A 22,022-nucleotide genomic window follows, 5' to 3' on the forward strand; every position below is an offset into this window, starting at 1 on the left:
TGTAGCATCTAATTTTAGATATGTAGAGGCCACATCAAGGTGCACACTTGACAGAAAAACAGAAAGGTATCAAAGGCATCACTGCATCATTACATTTTCTGACTAATACAAAAACATGTTTAGTGGCTTTGATGGAATAATATTTAATGACTGCTTTTCCCAATTGACAAACAGTTTCTAGTTTAAAAAACTATAACAAACTATCCCTAAAACAAAATTTTTTTTTATTATTCTTATCCACTATTGTTTTTTTCTGTAGCTATTAGCAACACCTCCTACCATTCACACCTTCATCAGCATGCTCAATATCACTGATACGACTTTTTTGTCCACAAAAAATAAATTTATATTGTTCCACCTACAATATAGGAACTATAAGTGCCACGGCTAAGTGTACAACTTATTTTTTCAGTTAACGTCATAGTTCATTCCTGCTGAGTTTTTATTTTATTTTGTCGCTGTTGGAGAGAGAAAAAAAAAATGCTTTAGCGGAAGTGCAATTGATGTCATTTCCGTTGCGCGAAACTGAGACTTTGGCGCCCCAGACTTTTAAACATCTTGAAAACACTCGAGAGACATCGGAAACACCAAGAAGACAAACATTGGGCCAGTCTGGTAGTTTTCACGGCAAAGTAACGTTAGTTAACGATGTTAGGGTAACGTTAGTTAATAACCTCCTGGTTGTGACGATGCAAAGTCGTTCAAAGCAAAATAAGCTCTCTTCGGATGGCTGATGGCTGATGTCGGTGAGGTTAGCCCTCCGTTGACAACGCCGTTGGTCTGTTAGCTAAAAAGATATCCAGCTCATTTACCTCTGGTAGACAAGCTGGCTGTCGAGAAGAAACGCACATAAATACATACACCTGCCTGTGATTTCATCAGAGTCGCCATGATCCGAAGCAAACTGAAGAAGACCAAGGTAAGTTCAGAAACTTCGGTAAAGTGAGACAGAAATTGTCAGCTGGCGGTTTTTTTCTACGACAGGAACATTAGGAGGATTAGTACCGAACCAGCCTCTAGTGCAACGGTTATATGTGTAACCTGTCTTCGTTTGTTATGTTTGCAGTCTCTTATTAGCTCAGCTGTGTCTCTGTCTGGTTTGATTGATTTCTATTGATCCCTCTAGTGCAGCCATCTTTTTTTCTGGTCAACAATGTAGGTTATCTGAAACAAAAAACACCTTATTCATATACAAACAACGATAAGTTTTACACAACTGACTTTTTAATTGGCATATCGGATAAATATGTAACATTTTGGGCCTGTGTTGCCAATCTGTATTGTCTAAATGAACATGAGCATTGACTTATTGCTGTTACCAGGAGTTTATTACTGACGCATGCTTGGTTGCTGATGACTTGATGTGAAGTGTTTGTGGGTAATGATACTTTCTACAGTCTGAAAGGTTAAACGTGCTTCCATTTGAAAAAGATATGCTCTGTTTTGCTGGACAGCAAACAAACCTTAAAATGCTGGTAAATGTTTGCTTTATGCTTTCTGTCAGGCACAAGGGGGCCAGAAGAACATCTCATCCTTCTTTTCCTCTCAAAATCACCACAAGGTATATTGTATTTATTTTCTGTTAGTTAGTTGTTTCCCTCTTTGCTGCCTTCTCTTTTTGTCTTTTTTTTTTTCTTCAAGTCTTAACAGGACTTTTAAAACCTCATCTTAATATTATTACTTAATAAGGTTGTCATGATACCATCATTTTAAACTTCGATACAATACTAGTATAAAACAAGATACTTGAAACCACGGCTACAAGGGAAAAAAAGTCCTAGGCACACAAAATAGGATAACTCTTTTATTAAAAACCTGCATACATTGCTGGTACAGAAAAAGTTTGGTTAAAGATCAGTCCATTTTGTTCCCTGTTTCATCTGTGGTGCCTTGGATTGAAATCTGATTTTTTTTGTATAGAATTTACAATTTTACAAAAAATATATAATAAGAGACGGAGGGAATAGTGCAATATCGGTCAATAGTCTGAGATTTTCGGATTTAAACATGAGTACAGTGCAAGGCAAATCAGTGCAATGGTAATATATCAATAACATTATTGTAATTGTAGGGTTGAAATAGACATGAGGTAGATGAGCAGAACAGTGTTGATTGACTTTGTTCAGTGTAACGGTGGGGGCTATTTCTGAGTGTTCAGCAGAGTGACCGCTTGGGGAAAGAAACTGTCTCCATGTCGGCTGTTTTTGGTGAACAGTGCCCTGTATCGCCTACCAGAGGGAAGGAGGTTGAACAGTTTGTGACCAGTATGTGAGGGGTCTGCAGAGATCTTTGCTGCTCTTTTCCTGACCCTGGATCGGTACAGGTCGTGGATAGAGGGAAGGACAGTTCCATTGATCTTCTCTGCAATTGCAAATCGCAATAATACAGCCTTTAAGAGCAGGAAAAGACAACATCTATAACCACATTAGGTTTAAAAAATCACAGATATAACATAAATATGGTTTCTACTACATCTAACTTCTCTGTGTGTTCTGTTGTTTGTTTTTCCAGCACATTCTTCTTTACTCTTGAATTCATTACATGCCTCTTGAAGTTGATTTTTGCCAAGGATGTTCCTTTCTTGCTCATTTTATTATTTTTATTTAACACATTTATTTGTATAAATGTATTTTATATTATGTATATTGTTTTCTATTATTTCCCTGCTTGTCTCTCTTTTTAACTTTTTCAGTTTTTATGTACTTTTAATTTAGCTTCTTTTTTCTTATCTCCTGTAATGCACTATTGCATTTCTCACTGATTTTCATAAGCAATGAACCACTAATAATTTTAAGATTATATATTAGAATACTCATGTGACTGTGTTGCTTTTAGGACTTGTCATCTTCCACAAAATTGCCTGTTATTGGTACGGCACTAGCCAGGACTGAACCTCAGGTCATAGATGGTGAAACCTCGACATTCAGACCCTATTCCCCCTTAAAGAGGAGTATCCTTGGGGACCTTGAAAACCTCCTGCCCTCCTCACCAGATCTTCTCCTCTCTGTGCCTGAGACCCCCAACAGTCAGATCAGGCTTGCTTCATCTTCTTCCTCCAGAAATCCAGGTCGACGGAGCCCCCAGCCCAGCAGAGAGGTGGTGAGCCTGGCGAAGCTCGGCCAATTGTCTCCCATCTGTCGTAGTCCCCGCTCCAAAGGGCAGAGTGCACGAAGGCTTATGACTGAGAAGGGAGGGAAAACCAAGAGGGAAGAAGGATGTTCTGGCTCAGTAAAAAGACTCATCAGCCCTCCTCAAGAGTCTCACGAGGCCAAGAGACCAAGAAATGCCAATCCACCGGCACAAAGAACTGTGCTCAGCCCTACAGGTAGCAACCTGAAAGTAACGAGGCCTTTGATTGGCCTTTTAAAGACACCTTATTTCTCCAGTGACCAGTCTGAGAGGTCAGAGGGTCACACCAGAGGTACTGAAGTGGTCTTTAATGAAAACAAAAACTCTTTTGTGGAACAGAGAAGACGAAGAGATGAAGAGGAGGAAGATTCTGGTTTTACTGTGATAACAGAGCAGAAAGCAACAGGGGTCAAAGCCAATGGAAACCCACACACTTGTCTGGATAAGGATACCCACACTCTTACTGCTCACATGCACAAACCTAGTTTTCAAGCTATCACACCTACAACACAGAGAAGTGCAAAGGAGGGAGAGATTGACCTTATCAAGTTAGGAGCTACAAGAACAACAATGACCTCATCGAATGGAGATGGAGACAATGTGACATCATCGGATCAGGGGCGAGCTGGAGGTACACAGAGTTGGAATTTTGATTGCCACCTACTACATGTTTTGTATATAAAACTGCATGTTATTGATCAAATAGTACACTATTTTTGTCTACGACAAAAAAGCAGGCGTGTTGCAGAATTCTCTGAACCTCGCTTAAATGTGTGTGTATGTATGTTATATCATCATATCAATCTATTAATACAGTATACATGCAGCTGTAATTCACAACCATTTCTTTGAATGTAGTCTATTTCCCCTGCTAACTTGTTTACTTATTGTGTTGCTTTTTCGCACAAAAGAAAATACAGGATTGGCATCAGTGGATGAGAGGTTGGACGAGAGCTGGTTTGCGGAGCAGATGGATCATAATGAGGGTCTTGTCACAGAGGACAAATCCAAAAAAAAACGGTGAGAAACCCATGAACACACTGGCTTGGATAATGTTGCTGTGTTTAGGTGACAATAACATTTGCTCATGTCAATAATAATGGCATAAAAATGAAGCAGAAGTAAGAGCACATGACACATGGGGAGTATATGTGGGTTCAAGCAATTGACTTGGTGACCAATAAGCTGCTGAAAGGGTTCCATCTCACTGTGTCAGTACATCCATTTGTGGGCTGAATGTAGCCTCATGTTGAAGTAAGTTTGTGACTGGAAAGTTGCCAATGACACAAAGATCTATATGTTTATTCTTCCAGGTGTTTAAATTCGTTAAGATGTTTAGAAATGCTGCATGGCGGAAAGGCAGATGATTGAGAGAAAAAAAACATCATATATGTACTCTCTGTTCGTACAGTAAGGTTCCAGACCATGTGATCCTTTCTGGAGGCCTAAACAACCGCTACTGGGTTTTAGATGTGGAGGAGAGGCCTGGCCACAAAACCCTCACCATCTCTTGCTCCAAATCTCTACATCCAACTGAGACGTGTCTGCTGAAAGATGGATGGTAACTCCTTATGTTAGGCTCTTATGTAATTCAGTTCCTCATTTTCATCATAATGTTCAGCGCCTTTTTCCCTACAATTCCCAGATCCAGCCCGGAGTAGCACTGACTTTTCAACTTCAATATGTTGAATATGTACAGTCTTCATTATGTGTGTGTCTCAGTTTTTATGTGTCTAAAATGATCATTCCTTGGGTATTTCCAGGGAGATGACGCCTGTTTGTCATGGTGATGTGGTGCATCTAGAGGGCCACTCTGATGCTGGATCCTGGGTAGTGGACAGGGAGCAGGGCTTCCTGGTTTTACTACCTGATAGCCTTATCTCAGGAACCAGCATCTCTAGCTCCATTCGCTGCATGAGGCGTGCAGTACTCGGAGACATGTTCAAGGTAAAAGGCTTTACTAATACAATTCATTGTTCAGTTCCGGTTTTTATGTTGGTTGATTATTGTGTACGTTTCCTAAACTTCCTATTGTATCTGGAAGTGGACAGTACACTTGCATACACAATAACGAAATGCTATACTCTTTACAATTTCCTGTTCTTTCTGTGTGTCGTGATGCAGAGTTTTGACGGTGGCTCCAAGCAAATGCTAAACGGCACCATGGTCCATGAGGTCTTCCAGAGAGCAGCTACAGCCAAAGATTTTTCTCTGGAAACACTGTCTAAGCTGGCTAACCAAGCCCTGTGCAGTCCTCAGTACCTGGGAGACATGTAAGCGGTTAGATTATACCCTACGGGGTGCTGCAGGCCTTTTCATGTTTGTAATGTTACTATTCGCAGTTGTTCATAACCGAGCACTTGAATCACGAAATACACGGCAGAGATGCCCTGAACATTTATCTGTGAATGTTCCCTGTCGATTTAATTTAATGTGTTGCATGTGATGTATCACGTTTTTCACACCTGGCTTCTTCAGTTACGTTTGTGTTTTGCCCATTTGTCTCTAGGTACAGTTTGGGTGTAAGTCAGGAAGAGATGAAGCAGGAACTGCATGACTATCTGCCCTCACTGGAACATTGGGCAAAGGAATACCTCAGCTCCCCAACACCAAAAGCTATCAGTCTCAAAATGTATACACACATGCACACGCACACACACACACACACACACAGAGCAACAGATTTGCTAACAGAACTTCATTAGCTCTGCCTGAGTCAACTTGTTTTGTGTCCATATCTTGCATAAATCGGTGTAATGAATGCAAAATGCATTATGAAAGCATAATTAACTAAAACCAGTGTGAATAAGGTTTTGTTACTTTAAAGAGCTGTTTCTATGTCTGTCTCAATGACCTCACCCCCAGCAACAGCAGGACTCGGAGCAGATGTCAGGACTCGGCAACTGTTGTCACGGTAGCAGAGCTGGCAGATATAGAAGAGAATGTGTGGTCACCGAGATTTGGTCTGAAGGGGAAAATCGACGTGACGGCACGGGTTCGAATCCAAAGACCACGAAGCGGTAGTCACAGTACCCCGGAAGAGAGGACTGTCCCCCTGGAGCTGAAAACTGGGAAGGAGTCAAACTCGATAGAGCATCGCAGTCAGGTTGGTGGGCAGACAGTCACTTGTGGACTGGTGTGGTTAGGTTAAAAGGCAGGTTTACACTGATATACGCACATTTAATCAGGTCGACTGACTCCCCCAACTATGTTTTCAAGATGTCCATGTACCATTGATTTTCTGTGTGTAGGTGATTCTTTACACTCTGATGAGCTTGGAGAGATACAATTCTGAAGCTGGCTTCCTGCTTTACCTCAAGACTGGCAACCTGCACCCTATAGTGGCCGGCCACATGGACCGCAGAGGTACAGTATATCTACATGGGCTTAACCAACATGCTCAACACCAGTTTTGAACAATTGTATCAAAATATTCTTTTATATAGATGGACTTTATTAATCCCAAACTGGAAAATTACTCAAATAATGAATAATTGTAAAATCTTATATGAATGTAATATTAATTTTTTTACACACACACACACACACACACACACACAGTCTCCTTTTTAACTAAATTGTGTGTGCTTGAACCACAACGTCATGATACAGTAAAAACAAAAAAGAAGAGCCTTGTCTTATTACACTCTTTTACAGCAGCATGTCCTGCGTCAGCTTAATTGCTAAACTCTGTTTATCTCAGAGCTGCTGAAGCTGAGGAACACCTTGGTTCATCACATTCACAACTGTGTGGAGAAAGAGGCGAAGCGGAGCCGTTTGTCTAGACTTCCTGAAATCTTGACAGACAGACAAACCTGCCAGTATTGTCCTCAGAAGAGAAACTGTGCTTTATATGAGAGGTACACTTTATAAACTCATTTTGCGGTAGGGGTGCACCATTCGGAAAATATCAAGATTCGATTCAAAATCAATTTTAGATTCAAAAACTATTCTCGATTTAAAAAAAAAAAAAAAAAAAAACGATTCACAGTATGTAAATGTAGTTACTTTTCCCATGTGATTGCAGTAGACCTACAATAAAAAAAATAAAGCAAAATAAATAAAGAGAAAAGATATGAATAAATTTTTAAGAGCTTGAATCGTGATTCAAATATGAATTTTTTATTTTTTTTTGCACACCCCTATTTTGCAGCCATGGAAATGTCAAGCATTATACATTTTATTAAACTTATCTTAAAGTCAGCCTATGCCAGTTTATACAATCCACTATTGTAGAGTATTGAGATGGTGAGTTTAATTAGTTAGAGCGCTTAATGAGACCATTTGTCTGTTTGTTTTTTTCACCACTTCCTCTCTTATCACCCCTCTTTCTCTTTCTCAACACCTGTCCTCACCTTCCTCCAGGGTGGTCGATGGTAGCTCTACAGACGTCTGCGAGGATGTTGTGCGTGACTTCCTAGAGCAGGAGACAGGTCACCTGATCCCACCACATCTAAGCTATTTTTCCCATTGGCTGCTGCTCTGCTGCCTAGAGGCTGCCACCATGGAGGCCAAGAATGGCCGAAAGCGTGTGTGGCTTCAGACGGCTGAAGAGAGGTAAAAAGCTGGCCTCTCACATTTACACTCCCAGCTAAGTCAAATCCAATATTGTATACAAAAACTTGTGTATAAAACTGTTTATACTGTACAAAACACTTAATGCACAGTATTTGCTTACTCTGAACTGTGATTCTAGTGAGAAGAATGGGAGCTGTGTGGGGAATGTGCAGCTCAGTGGCCCAGTGACCATGCAGTCTGAAGGGGTTTTTCTCCATCGTTTCCAGCGGAGAAGTGTGGTGCCACAGAAGGGTTTGGCCAGCAGTGGTTTGGCCAGCGGGGATCGCATTGTTGTTAGTGACCAGGAAGGTCGCCTGGTTGGTTTGGCAACGGGGTACCTGTCTGAGGTCAGCATGACATCGATCAGCTGCACTCTGGACAGGTGAGAAGGAACCTGCATATACCTACCTGCCGACTGAAGTATTTCAACCAAAGGACGACTACAGGACTGTGAATTGTTTGGACTTCTCTTTCACCAGCTGCTCAGTTGAAGTCACTAACAAGATTTACACTTGTTTTGTCGTTTAACGTGTTTTATAGAGACCTGTCTAAGTTCAGTGGTGTATTGTTTCGATTGGACGGTGATGAAGGTGTGGTGGGCCTCAGCACTCACCTCACCAATCTCTCCAGGCTGATGGAAAACTGTCAGGGCAGGTAGGTACAGTAAAATGAAATGCAATAATGCAAAGTTATGACAGCAATGTATGTATGTGTGTAATGGCAAAACCAACGTATCCCTAAGAATTAACTAGGTTACAGTTAAAAAAAAATAGTCTCACAGATTTTATTTTTTCCACAGTGATCATCTGAGGGAGCTGGTTGTTGACCTTCGTCCTCCAGAGTTTATTTCCAACCTCAGTTCTGTTCTGCCGAGAGAGGCCAAGGACACTGTGGCCAACATCCTCAAAGGTGACGAAGCTACTCTGCTCTGTTCTTCTACTCTGCCTGTCTCATTTACTTTCCTTTGTCCTTTCCATTATTATGTGTTCTACTTCCCATTACTGTGGGGGACAATGCTATAGATAAGCAACTTAACCGGAGTTAAAACTACATTGTGTAAGAATTTCTCCCATCTACCGGTGAAATTGTATATGACCGCCAACTGGATATTACTTTCTAGCCCACCCCCCCCCATTCCGAGTGCATTTTAACTCCTACGGTGGCCGTATTATTCCAAGAAGTACGACTTTGTCCGTGAGTGTTCCTTCCAGTGAAATAATTATTTTGGTACAATTTCATTGCTAACATCAGCTATCAGGTTCCCAAACATAGGCAAGCTAATGTTAGTAAAGTATCAGTGCTATCATTATTCTGTATATTGTATGAGATTAATAGTGTAAGGCAATGTTTACAGCTTAGGAGAGAAGCAACGGAGGTTTGTGTTTTTAATATATTTCTCTGAGCAGTATGAAACCGAAATTAGCTCTTAGTATCTCCATCGTTTACACGCAGCTGTTCTAGGTGTAGCTAGTCTGTGTTGCAACTCCATCCTAGTCATCGTTCTAGCGTTATGTACAACCATGATATAGTTAGTCAAGCAAGTAGCAACTATAAAACTTTGAATTTACACAAATAGGCAGAATTACCTTTTGAGAATAAAGCAGGCAACTTTGGCGTCACTTTTTAAAATCCTTGCTCCTTTTTGAGCTCTTTCCATCTTGGAAAAGCCACTCTAATATTAACTTTGGTCTTGTTGCTTTGCCTGTCACTGTCAAAAGCGCAAAAAGGGGAGGTATGTCCCTCTTTGGCTAATGTATTTTAAAGATGGAGGGGCAACATGGCGGCCGTCATTCAAGCAAGTCGCTCGTATGTATTGTGACTGGCAGATTCTACGCATACGAGAATACTTTGATTAGTTGGTGGAAGTAATTGCACATGAATGAGCACATATTTGTGAAAGAACAAGGGGGGGTTTTTGGGGCTAAGAATCCACTCAAAAAGTTACACAATGGAGCTTTAAAGTTTCATTTCATTTGTGTTTGTGTGTGTAGGTCTCAACAAACCACAGAAGCAGGCCATGAAGAAAGTGTTGTTATCTAAAGACTACACACTGATTGTTGGGATGCCAGGCACAGGCAAAACCACAACCATCTGCACCCTGGTAAACTCCTAACCGTAATCTATAAGCCTCACCTTGCCTGAACCAGAAATCAACATGATCTACTCCCTGTGAGCCCTCGTGTGGCACCCTCCAGCGTTCTCTCTTTCCTTCTTGCTTTTGGTCTTATGCTCACTTTTTCTTTCAGGTTCGCATCCTTCACGCATGTGGGTTCAGTGTGTTACTGACCAGCTACACCCACTCTGCTGTTGACAACATCCTGCTGAAGCTAAAGCGCTTCAGGGTTGGGTTTCTGCGTCTTGGGCAGGGGCAGAAGGTGCGCTATATATTTTGACGTCTGTTATTCAGTGTGAACTACAGTACAGAAAAAAGTCTACACTTCCCACATTTGTTTTATAACAGTTAATATAAACATTTTGTAGATTCATATATATATATATATATATTAAAATTAAAAAAATATATATATATTTTTTTTTATTAAATCCGCCGTTCAACCAAAACAAATTACATTTTAAAAACTCAGAAGTCTTGTTGTGTCCTCTCTGGCTTGCTTTGATTTCTTTCTTGTTTTCTGCCTCCCTCTCCAGGTTCACCCAGACATCCTGCCTTACACAGAGGAAAGTGCGAGGAAGAGGGAAGTTCATAGTCTGTCAGAGTTGGAGCAGCTTTATAACAAAGAGGTGAAGAGTTATTTTGTCATAATTGCAACAACGTTGACTGATTTATCTCAGTGTTTCTCCTGCATCAAGACATGTCACGCGTTGATATTGTACCTTACACCATTAAATAAAATGAGTAAATGTGTTACCATTCAATACCAATCCTCTCTCTGTCTAGCTGGTAGTGGCAACCACCTGTATGGGCATCAAGCATCCCATTTTCACACGTCGCCGGTTCGATTTCTGCATCGTAGATGAAGCTTCACAGATCAGCCAGCCTATCTGTCTGGGACCCCTGTTCTATGCCAAGAGGTTTGTCCTGGTTGGAGATCACCAACAGCTGCCACCAATAGTACAAAATCAGGAGGCGAGGTAAGTGAATTAATCGCCAACTATTTTGATAATCGATTAGTCGGTTGAAGTAAAGAAATTTAAAGACAAAAATAAAAATTCTTTGATTCCAGCTTCTTAAATGTGAATATTTTCTAGTTTCTTCTCTCCTCTGTGACCGTAAACTGAATATCTTTGAGTTGTGGACAAAACAAGACATTTGAGGACATCATCTTGGGCTTTTTGGAAACACTGATCCACATTTTTCACAATTTTCTGACATTTTATAGACCAAACATCTAATCGAATAATTGAGAAAATAATCAACAGATTAATTGACTGTGAAAATAATCGTTTGTTGCAGCCCTAGTGTTCACATTAAGTTATGGTGAAGGTCAAGTTTCAGTATGTAGGGAATGTGACAGGGTTAGTTTGGTAATTAATGCAAAGTTAAGATAATGTCAACAGAAATGTCAGTTATCAATTTCTTTCTTTCTCCAGGTCACTTGGGATGGATGAAAGTCTCTTTAAGCGACTAGAGCTCCATAGTGAAGCTGTGGTCCAACTCAATGTACAGTACCGGATGAATAGGTACAACACTGTATGCTTCAGTAATTTTGTCTCATTTATTATGAGCTCAAATGGCATTTTCACTCTTAACTGCTAACCATACAATGGCACAAACTTTTTTTCTATTTTTTAAATTTTATTAATTATTATCTGTAATGAATAAAATCTGAATTTGCTTTGATCTTAAAGAGAAACTGTTATTTCCGCACGGTCTTGCTTTAGCATTGCAGAGAAAACTTATTCTATTCACATGGCAACTACAAAACCGTATGGCAAAAGTCATTAGGACAAACCAAAGATTCCCACTCTATAATAAACAGTGTGTGCTCTGTGTTTTTAGGCAGATAATGTCTCTCAGTAACTCCCTGATGTATGAGGGCCGCCTGGAGTGTGGATCAGAGAGGACAGCCACAGCCCTGCTCACCCTGCCCTTTCTGCTCTCTGTCCAGTCAGAGCTTAGTTCCTACTCTAAGACTCACCCACAGCACGACCTGGCTTGGCTACAGCCCACATTGTTGCCCAGCAACCCTGTTTGCTTCCTGGATTGCTCCATGGTTGGTAAAATATACAGTGCATGTCAAGCAGTAGTTTTTGATGTGTTGTGTTGAGGTGGAACTGATCCAAGAGAGAAGATGTTGATATTTGACTGGAAAATTGATATTCTCAATGAAGGTGCTGGTTAAAGGTACTCTAAGCGATGTCACGCGTTTTTTAGGCTACAACATTTTTTGTCACATACAGTAAACATCACCTCACTATCCATGAGCTGCCTGTCCCCTAAACACACTGTAAAAAAACAAAAAAAAACGTGGTCTCTGTAGACAGCCTAGGTTCCACACACGCCAACAAAAACAAAGTGGTCCAACCTGGACCATGCAAACATACGCAAACCGTGTTCCAGTGTTCAGCCAATAACGGACAAGAAGGATTTTGGGGGGGCAGGGGGGTTAGTGTGCTGAAGCACAGAAGGGAGGGAACAGGATGAGGAGGAGGAGGAAGGAGCAAACTAGTCTTCGTTTTGTTTGAAAATACTTTGAACGTCAAGAAGAAGTAACGTCACCCAACATCGCTTAGAGCACCTTTAACTTCAGTTTAGTTCTGTTACATTATTCCAACATCCTCCTAGTCACTTTTGAGTTATAGTTGTTTGAGTTTGGATGTCCTTTAAAAACGTTTTACTATCCACATTTTTAGCATAGATGGTTGATACAGGCTTTATTAGGTCTGCTTTCTGGTGAAAGGTCAAGGAATTAAGTCCGCTGCTTCCACTGTTGAAGAAAGTGATTTATGTGAAATATGATTGTTTTTCATTTGGCTGTTGTTGGGAGTAAGACGATGGAGATGTGCTGGTCAACATTTTGTTTCTCTCCACTGCTTCCTTTAGGTGCCAGCACTAGAGTCTGTGGAGCAGGGGGGCGTAAGCAATCACACCGAGGCTGCTCTCATACACAAGATCCTTTCACTGCTGATAAAGGTACATCAGTTGCCCAACTGATCCTCAAATAAATATGGCAAAATGCAGTGGGGGTTTTTAAAGTCCTGGCTTAATTCTTAGGTAATGATGCGCTTTTTTTATTTTTATTTTTTATTATTTTTTTTTTTTTAACTGAATAAAAGTGGGAATACAGAGAAATAATCAGCATAGCTAGTTGTTGTACTAACACCGGCTTGTTTGATTTTCTTCAGGCAGGGTGTAAGCCCAGTGATATAGGTGTTATCGCCCCCTACAGACAGCAGTTAAAGAGTATCTCTGCTCTGCTGCAGTCCTCTGCTTTCACCGGTGTGGAGGTGAATACAGTGGACAGATACCAAGGACGGGACAAAAGTCTGATCATTTTTTCTTTTGTGAGGAGCACTACAGACGAAGGAAACGTAAGTGTTTCTCTATTACAATCTCCCTTTCATTTTCTCTACTCTGTGCCTCAATCTCTGCATTGGTGAACATGCAAATCAACAGGTGAGTGGGAACCTGACCTGATTCTCTGCTCTTTCTCCTTTCGTAGTTGGGAGAGCTGTTGAAGGACTGGCGTCGTCTGAACGTAGCCATTACCAGGGCTAAACACAAGCTGCTGATGGTGGGCTCTATCACAACGCTACGACGCTACGCTCCTGTGGAGAAACTACTCAACCATCTCCAGCAAGAGAACATGATATCCTTTTAATTACGTCATACATTACTCTTTCATGGGAGTACCATTAGCATTAATGCTAGTCATTTGTTGCAAAATCTGGTGTTGGTAAATACTTCTGTACAGCCGAATTAAGCTTTACATGAAATTTTAAGTGTGTTTGAACAGTCAACAAGTCATTGAGGCTACAAGACTGCTTCTATGCAGTTTTTGTCGTTTTTTTTCTATGTATTTTTAAAAAGTTTTTTTCCTGAACCCTTACTTCACATCATCCAGCTCCCACCAGCTGCCCACGAGGCCTTACCAAGCATGTCCTTTTGATAGAAGTATTTGAAGCCATGGTGGTGTTTCCAGTCTCTTAGTGGAACAGCCAGTGGCTGTGGATCACCTCAATAGGGCACAATCTGCAAACCCACTGAATGATCTGGAGGCTGTGATTAGTTGACAACAATTTAAAACCTAGCCATTGCTGTCCTGTCCATCTTTGGAAAAGAAAATCAACTAAAAGTATCCCAGGGGTTAAAGTACGACTTGGAACAGCGTTCCAGCAAACTAATTTAATTGGCAGTGTTTCCCGTTCAAAAGAAACGCCAAATATCCATTCCAGTGTTTCCCCTGTTAATTCTCTGACGCGTGCCGCTGTGAGCCACTGCCTGTCTAATGTTACATTCCTACCTTTGATTATCTTTTGTCCCTCCTAACAAGCATTTGATGGCGTGTAACTGGAGATACAGATTACACTAATCAACACACTAGGAATGACACCTGAGGAACCTGTAGCATTTTGAGGGGACACTGTCTCTGATCTGCACCACACTAGTTAAACATAAGTTTTATAATAGAATGACTTTTAAATTAGTCTTTATTATACAAAGCCCTTGGAAACAGACATTGCGTTGTTGTGAAAAATGCAAATATTAAATGCACCATTCAGTGTCTTTTGCCACATCTTTTGCTTTGTTGGGCTTTTCATACTGAAACAAGTGGAATAGAGCGGCCTCAAAAATGTAATCACCAGACTGAACCTCAACAAGCTTAGCTGCTGGATTATGGTACTGTGTGTCAAACCTCAACTAGGACTCTAGTGATACACTGACAATATTTTAGACTTGACTGTTGGTACTTTCTCTAAGCATTTACACACACACACACACACACACACACACACACACACACACACACACACACACACACACACACACACACACACATAACCGACAAGTCCTGTGAATATAGAGACCATACCGAGTTATTTAAAGTTTATGTCACTCAGCTGCAACAGTCAGATAAGCTCAGAAATGTCTATCAGTCAACTGAACTGCAGTTGAATTGTAGGATGAAAAATCTTGAACTATAAACAGAAAAGTGATGCTACAACACAATATTAAAATAACCAGAATTATTTGTATTCCTAAATGTGTCAATATTTTTCCAGATCAAACCTCAAGTACATGTTGTATAAAGGATGAGGTGACAGCCGTAGTGTGTACTGTAATATCTTATTTTGTGTACACTACTATACATCACTGAACTTCATACATACTTGAGTAATATGGCATCGACAGTTTTTTAATCTGTGAATGGACTACACCGGCCTACAACGGTAAAGAAATGGAAACAGCATACTGGTATATACTGTACATAAAGTTAGTGTCGGTAACACAAAAAGCTCAAACAAAACCAAGTATTTGGGTCAATTCCTTTGCATACAACAGAATACGAGCAAACCTAAAGCTGTACGGAGACAGAATGCTTACAAAGGAAACTACTTTGTATCATGAGAACCAGTTAAAACTCTAGGAATTTGTAGGAAACCACAATTATTGAACTGTGATAATTTAACTAATGATTTAGTTTTTCATTACTGTGATTAGAGCAGGTTGTATAACGTCACCAAGCTAACTGTGATTCCACCTTTTGATCGGTTTGACCTCCAACACAACCTCTAATTATTCATGTCTCTGTATTTAGTTTTTAATTTTTTATGTGATTTTTGCATCTGTTTTGTGAATAAATAATACAAATACTATCAAAGCGTGAGCTGTTCTTTCCATCCTGTAGTATGTTAGCATGCTGAGTGATGTTTCAATATTAGATTGACCAGTCTGGACAATAATCAGTTTAGATTTTTATTTAAACTGTCTATATCTAGTTTTTATGTGCGTTATCAAATGGTACAAAGCCTATGTCTGCTTCTCTGTGCAGGTACGTAATGACTGTCCTGTCATCCCCAACCCTCTTAGTTTGCATGTGGTTAAAGTGTGATTGTTCCTTGCAGCACAGTGACGGCCTGTCCAGATATGTTGATTCTTCCGTCGTCTCTCACTTCTAGTTCCAGCTCCCCGCCTCGACTGGAGCACTGGTAAGCTACACAAACACATGGAGGGGATAATATATGAGTGTCAGTATGGTTCAGCTCAGTAGTAATGGACTGTTTATAGTTGGAAAAACAACGCCAGTTATCAAGTTAATGACACATTGTAAAAGACTAAAAATTGCACTGGTTTAGAGTTTGACAAGTTGCTAATCAAATGTTAATGTGGAGTTGGTTAAATTAATTACCCAGCATTTTCTTCTTTCCTAGTTTCTTGGACCAGTAGCTACCTAGCACTGTGTGGGCAGAACCTGCAGGGACACAAAAGGCATACGAAATTTACATTTCACAAGACACATTGAACGTTTACCAACTATACTGCGTGGATGCTAGACATCTGACATTGTACATTGCACGATTTTGTATTTTTGCCAGTACTTGTACTTGTAAGTTGTGCTTGTATACAAATGTGTAGGATCATCAGAAAGTAGTTTTTTGCAACATAATATTACACAAACTGTAACCCAACAAAGACTGTCTGTGTTAGTAGGACTAGTAGAAGTAGTCTACCAGTGACGGGATCCTCAGGGATGCCATTCCATGGAGAAAAGAATCTCGAGTAGAAGTCGTATCCTGGCTGGCAGTCTGGGGATCCTATTGGTAGATAAATGACAATTTGATTAACATGTCATATTTGTTGGCTAATAGGCAAAAACCTCCAATGGGCATTTAAATGCAACCTATAGACACACTAATAAAGTCTAACTAATAAAGGTTTTAGCATTGCAATGTATGCAACGAACAACTGTTACTTAATTACTTAAAGACTCTGCATGTCTTAACTTTGGTACCACTGTAAATTTGAAATTACTGCATGTGGTCCGGCCCAACAAGTCATAAAACTGTCCAACCATATCCCCCTGGTCTAACCAAATGAAATCATTGTTTAGCTCCTGTTACCTTTCATGGTGAGGATTACTCCTTTGACTCTTCCACTTGTCTCACTGCTCTGAAGAGCAACAGGGTCAACTTTTAGACCGGTTAGCACTGACCTGCAAAAAAGACACACGCAGCACATAAGCAGGGTCACAAACAAACATGGTGAGACACAAGTGATAGATTTAGGACACACTGCCCGTTTGTGAATATGAATAACTATTATACTGTGTATGTGCGTGTGCATATGTGTGTTTTGATTGTAACCTGTCACAGCTGTCAGCCAGTCGAACCAGCAGTTTCTTTGTGTTGGAGCTCAGATACACATCCTGGATCGGGTGGTTTCCAACCGCAGCCTGTATCCCACATGCACAAGCAGAGACACAGTTAAATCATCCACACACAAACACAGGAATGCAATCACATTTGCATACTACTACACATATAGAGTGAAGCAGGAGTGTACTGTAAAACATGGTGTCTTACTGACAGGTGTCTTACTGACCTTGATGATGTCTCTGAACTCATTGGCATCCTGAAAAAAACACATTTTAGAAAACAAACTGTTAGAAGAATAGCATTGTGTTGTCTTTTCAAATACTTTGCAAAGTTACTAAACAACTTTATTTTGGAAAACCTTGCAAAGCTAATGCAGGATGTTTGAGTTCTGCTAATCCAGCTACAGCTGAATCTTACATTACTGTAGGATGGTCACAGTTTCTGGGTTTCACTTAACCGTTTTATTTCATGTTTTTTGAGACATAATTCAACCTGTAATTGTATTATCCTTGTGTTTATCTGACCACATACTGTACCTCCTTGGTTGGTGGGTTGAGAGGAAAGTCCATGATGTACCCTTCCCCCTGCTGGGTGACAGCCAGATCTCCACTCAAGGTCTCAAACACCAGTGTGGGATTCTCATTCTCTAATGTGAATATTACACACAGAACATTATACTCACAGGCAAGCTGATGAACTCGGTTTACTGACAGATGTGGGTTTGTTGGCTAACAATACTTTGCCCTTTTTTGTATTTAGCTGCACTGTGTATTTACATGGAACAGCGTTACAATATGGACAGCTTTGTTATTGTCAGGTAAATCATTACAAAAGTATTTCAAAATGCCTCCCAGTTAAACTTTATGGATTTCTGTGTTTTGTCTTTTCTTTAGTTCCAAAGCAGTTCATGTCTGTGTGTTTGTTTTGTAACTTACGCTTATGCTTGAACAGCACTGCTGCAGAGGCCAGAGTGGCATGACCACACAGATTCACTTCATTGGTTGGTGTAAACCATCGAAGTCGGAACCTTGATCCTTTTAATCACATTGTCGGAAAGGTGCTTTAACACACAGAACTTTAACATGAAGCCTACACATAATCATCCACAGACTCTACCATTTAACACAGCTAATTATCTAAAACATTGAGGGGGAAAAAACAAATATCCCTCTGGGAAAATAAATCTAAAAACAAATCTACTTGAGGTGCATATACAGTATGATGTTAATTTCTTCTGAAAGTCTGAGACCTATTGGGAGTTCTACTATGGTTATGTATGGTTACTTTAGTGGAAATATTTACATTCATTCAAGAGATTTTTAAGCTGTGCATTCCTTTCTGTGCAGTTGTACCAGTTGTGAAACTGAGTAACTACATGCTGCATTTTTAACTGGCCGCGCATTGCATTGTTCTTCCCCTTCCCAACAATGCAAGTCTTAGCTGTGTGTTGTTGCCTGTCAGACTGCTGAGGACAGGTGTTTTTTTATTGAACACAAAGAAGAAAAATTAGCTCAGTAACAGCACGCCCAGAGGTTCACATTTGTCTTTTTATCTGAAACCAAAATGTCTTAAACAATGTCTGACTTGTCATTCTACCTTTTGTTCTTTATAGCCACTTAATTTTCTGCAATGATTAACATGTCTATTATGACTTTATCAAAACAACTGCTTAAGTCAGTTGTATATCAATTGAATCCATTAATCTGTTTGTTTCTCTTCAGTGCGCCTGGATTTTCCAAACCGATCCTAAACAGTGAAGGCATAATCGTTAAGTGAGGGTTGTCCATACTTGCAATTAAAATCTGCACTTTCCTCTAAAGGTAAAATTGTGCTTTTTTATTCCATGAGTTCTGTGTTTGTTGTGATTCATGTATTGTACTCACAGCTACGTAGTGCCCATTTAGCATATTGTATACATTATATTATCAAGCCAGTTGGAACGAGCACATTACCATGAAATTAACTTTGCACAGTATGATTAAGGTTGAGGCTCCATCCCATTGGCCACTAGTGGGTATTTACGTCTTTATTGCTTGCAACAGCCTCAATAACAAGGTTGTACATTGGGCAGGGATTGTTTGAAACATTGGGGTTATTATTGTAATGAAATGCTAACCTGTCCCAGACCGGTGCATTTCTGTTCAATTCATCTGACAAGAAACTGATAGCTATGATCAATAATAAATTATGTAATGGTAATCTATGATCTGATATTACCTGTGGTAAAACTGTCAGAGGGATTGATCCTGGTGATGAAAGCTGTTTCTGACAGGTTCATCTCTGCTGATATCTTCTGGTACAAATCATCACTCAGTTCCTTTTTAAAAAACGTAATATAAATATTTAGTTGTGACACTGAGAAATGCACATACATGGATAGATTGAAAAAAACATTAACTATATTTTACAACAAATTGTGTAATGATGTAACTTATTGAAAATTAAAACTCGTGAACTTTGCTGACTGAAAATGTCCAATTGATCAATAAATGTTACAAAGAGCAGTCGTGATCCTTGAACAAACCAAATACACAATTGGAAGTGTCTTTTACTCACATGCATAAGTGGACAAATAGCCGCAGGGTTTCCCTTGAACGGTACATTTGTGAAGGCGTCTAGAGTAAATACTGGAATCTCCATTATGATTTGACGAAATATGAAAATGTCTTGAAACTAAAACGGCCACAGTGCGGTGAAGTTGTACACAGTCGATCCGCTGCTGTTGATGGACTTTATACCCCGTCGGTTTGGTTTCAGCAGACGCTCCTCAGTGTCACTTCTGGTTGACAGATTTTCAACCTATGTTTCCAGCGGCATGTTTAGACTCTTTGTCCAGTGTCGGAACTCGGAAACGAGTTAGTTATTGTCATGTAGGCTAATAGACCTATAATCTCTGCTCACTCGGCTACAAACATTTAATGAATAAACTGCGGTCATAACAGTTCAAATGTACCTTTCGATGAAAAAATCTAGCCTACTTTTTGGGGGATACGTTTTCCTTACAATGTGTGATTTATGCTTTTGTAGATGATCATACCTAAATAATCAGCATGCTGATCTTAGTTTTTTCACAGTGCAGGCATCCACAGTGTTCTGCCTGCCTGAGTGCGACAACAAGATAGGCCTATCAATAAATGAATTGCTGAACGGGCATAAACAAATTAAATACATTTCATTACTCCCTCGGGGTTTATAAACGCACGCAGCCTGTTAATCTTGATATTAATTTCAGAAATAACCCCTCATCCTATAATATATATTTTTTTATGTATTGTTGTTATTAACTATATCAATACTATTAATAATAATAAATGGGTCAGAGACATATATACCAGAAAAAAGTGTTTTTTCAAATATTTCAAATAACAGGCATAAAAATGGTTGACTTTTGTTCTACTAACTCATCTTTATAGAAACATATTTTGTTTTTAGATTTTCAATTTGAATCAGAATTTGTGACAATTTGTTGTATTAGTCCGTAAAATCGTCATATGGTGTGACATGAAAATAATTGTATATAAACTGAAAATGGATTATACCTTTCTTAAGTTACTCACTTTATCAAAGTCATGTATCATAACTAAACTGTGATCCATTTTGGTTTTGTGAAAATTAATTATATTTGTGTATTATTTTCTAAAACATCGCTCAATGTGAGACCTATGCCATCGGTCTTTCAACATATTTTCTATTTATTGTGACAAACCTTGCTATAAAATTATAAAAATATTTGTGACTCTTGCTGATACTATTTTCTATGTATTCCATGAACATTTTCAGGTTTTATCATTGATAAAGGTATGTTATTTTCACAATTTGGAATGTCACACCAAATTATATAGTGTCACATCATATGATAATGTCACCATGTGTCTATGCAAACCATGTATTATCCTACTTATTGGTGAGTACTGATCACTCATATGGCAGGAAATATGTAACCACTCTTTAATGCTGGAAGGTAAAATTCAAATTTTATTGATTTATTTGATATTTAACAATAAAACAAAACATTTTTTAATATCGCATTTAACCATATGAACATATGTTTGTGTATCAACTTTCATTTCATTTCAATTCAAAACTGGTCTGCAATATGTATTAATATAAGTAAAACAAACACATTTTTTATATCATATAAACCGTGAACATACAGGGTAGCTGAGTGGATCCATAAATAAATCAATTCATATAGATTTCATTGTACATAAGCCAGTCAAATTTGGAGAGAGTAGCAAACTGACTGCCTTACTGAGGTTGGGATATGCCACAAACAACTTCCTGATCTTGATAATAAATGCAGTCTCTTGCCCCCCCATACTTATGTCAACAATTTGTCCCACATATGATTTTCCCTCATACTTAAGACAAACTGTCCTGTGTATCCTTCATCTGAAATGGTGGCTGAATCCTCAGCTTGGGCCTCTCCAATTGATGCACTTGATTAGGCACATGCATACAGCACCTGAGTAGAAGAGCTTCAAAAGGAGAGATTTATGTCAGTGACACGATTGTCTACAGTGATTGCAATAACTAGCTTCTACTCCATCAAATTGGGTTTGCCCAATTTACAAATATGTAGGGTTTATACTGACTGGGCTTGGGACTCTAGTGGGTAAGCTGGATGTTTCTGTGAAGGGGGTCTGCTGTGTCTGTCTGATAAACTAGAAATCTGTATCACCGAATAAAACTAAACTAAACTAAACAATAATTGACTTTGGATAATTACAGCAGTTAGCTTTTGTGATGATGGACCCAAATACATGTTCAAAAGGACAAAACATACATTGGACTTTGTTATTTATTGTTATATCTGCAGGAAATTACAATTCATATCATATGGTGTGACAATCAAATCATATGGCGTGACAGGCAGACATGTCACACCATATGATGAAGTGTCACACCATATGATGTTTTCAGCACTTAGCACAACCTTGAGTCTTGTAGCTACACATTAGCATACTAAAAACATGCTAGCTATAACAAAGCAGAATAGATTTACATGTAATTATGACAAAATAATAAAATGTCTTTTGCATTTTTATGAAAAATGT

General features: G+C 39.3%; 2 protein-coding genes across 5 annotated transcripts; one reads left to right on the forward strand and one right to left on the reverse strand.

The window, feature by feature from the left end:
• The first annotated feature begins 495 nt into the window (after nt 1–495).
• dna2 (DNA replication helicase/nuclease 2) lies at nt 496–15,465 on the forward strand. 3 transcript variants are annotated; one of them, XM_028603281.1, is made up of 25 exons: nt 496–919; nt 1,505–1,561; nt 2,836–3,760; nt 4,041–4,149; nt 4,541–4,690; nt 4,893–5,076; nt 5,254–5,402; nt 5,639–5,761; nt 5,995–6,235; nt 6,381–6,495; nt 6,833–6,989; nt 7,495–7,686; nt 7,826–8,068; nt 8,227–8,340; nt 8,486–8,595; nt 9,678–9,787; nt 9,933–10,061; nt 10,336–10,428; nt 10,586–10,779; nt 11,239–11,328; nt 11,648–11,861; nt 12,692–12,781; nt 12,994–13,179; nt 13,311–13,457; nt 13,704–15,465. In XM_028603281.1, exons 1-25 carry the CDS (start codon nt 890–892, stop codon nt 13,755–13,757), a joined length of 4,206 nt encoding a protein of 1,401 aa, XP_028459082.1. In that variant the 5' UTR covers nt 496–889; the 3' UTR covers nt 13,758–15,465. The 3 variants fall into 3 exon arrangements, with proteins under 3 accessions (XP_028459082.1, XP_028459168.1, XP_028459253.1); XM_028603367.1 differs by having other exon boundaries at nt 6,001–6,235; XM_028603452.1 differs by having other exon boundaries at nt 6,004–6,235.
• Nucleotides 14,868–20,925, reverse strand: pbld (phenazine biosynthesis like protein domain containing). Of its 2 annotated transcripts, XM_028603697.1 has the most exons (10): nt 19,522–20,925; nt 19,183–19,282; nt 17,901–17,999; nt 17,502–17,611; nt 17,192–17,221; nt 16,954–17,042; nt 16,711–16,802; nt 16,321–16,404; nt 15,999–16,061; nt 14,868–15,803 (listed from the first exon to the last, which is right to left on the reverse strand). In XM_028603697.1, the coding sequence occupies exons 1-10, from the start codon at nt 19,603–19,605 to the stop codon at nt 15,691–15,693; spliced, it is 864 nt and encodes a 287-aa protein (XP_028459498.1). In that variant the 5' UTR covers nt 19,606–20,925; the 3' UTR covers nt 14,868–15,690. The 2 variants fall into 2 exon arrangements, with proteins under 2 accessions (XP_028459498.1, XP_028459572.1); XM_028603771.1 differs by lacking the exons at nt 19,183–19,282; nt 19,522–20,925 and having other exon boundaries at nt 17,502–17,609; nt 17,901–18,393.
• Nucleotides 20,926–22,022: the final 1,097 nt, after the last annotated feature.

This window comes from Perca flavescens, chromosome 1 (genome assembly GCF_004354835.1).
Source record: "Perca flavescens isolate YP-PL-M2 chromosome 1, PFLA_1.0, whole genome shotgun sequence".
Lineage (NCBI taxonomy): Eukaryota > Metazoa > Chordata > Actinopteri > Perciformes > Percidae > Perca > Perca flavescens.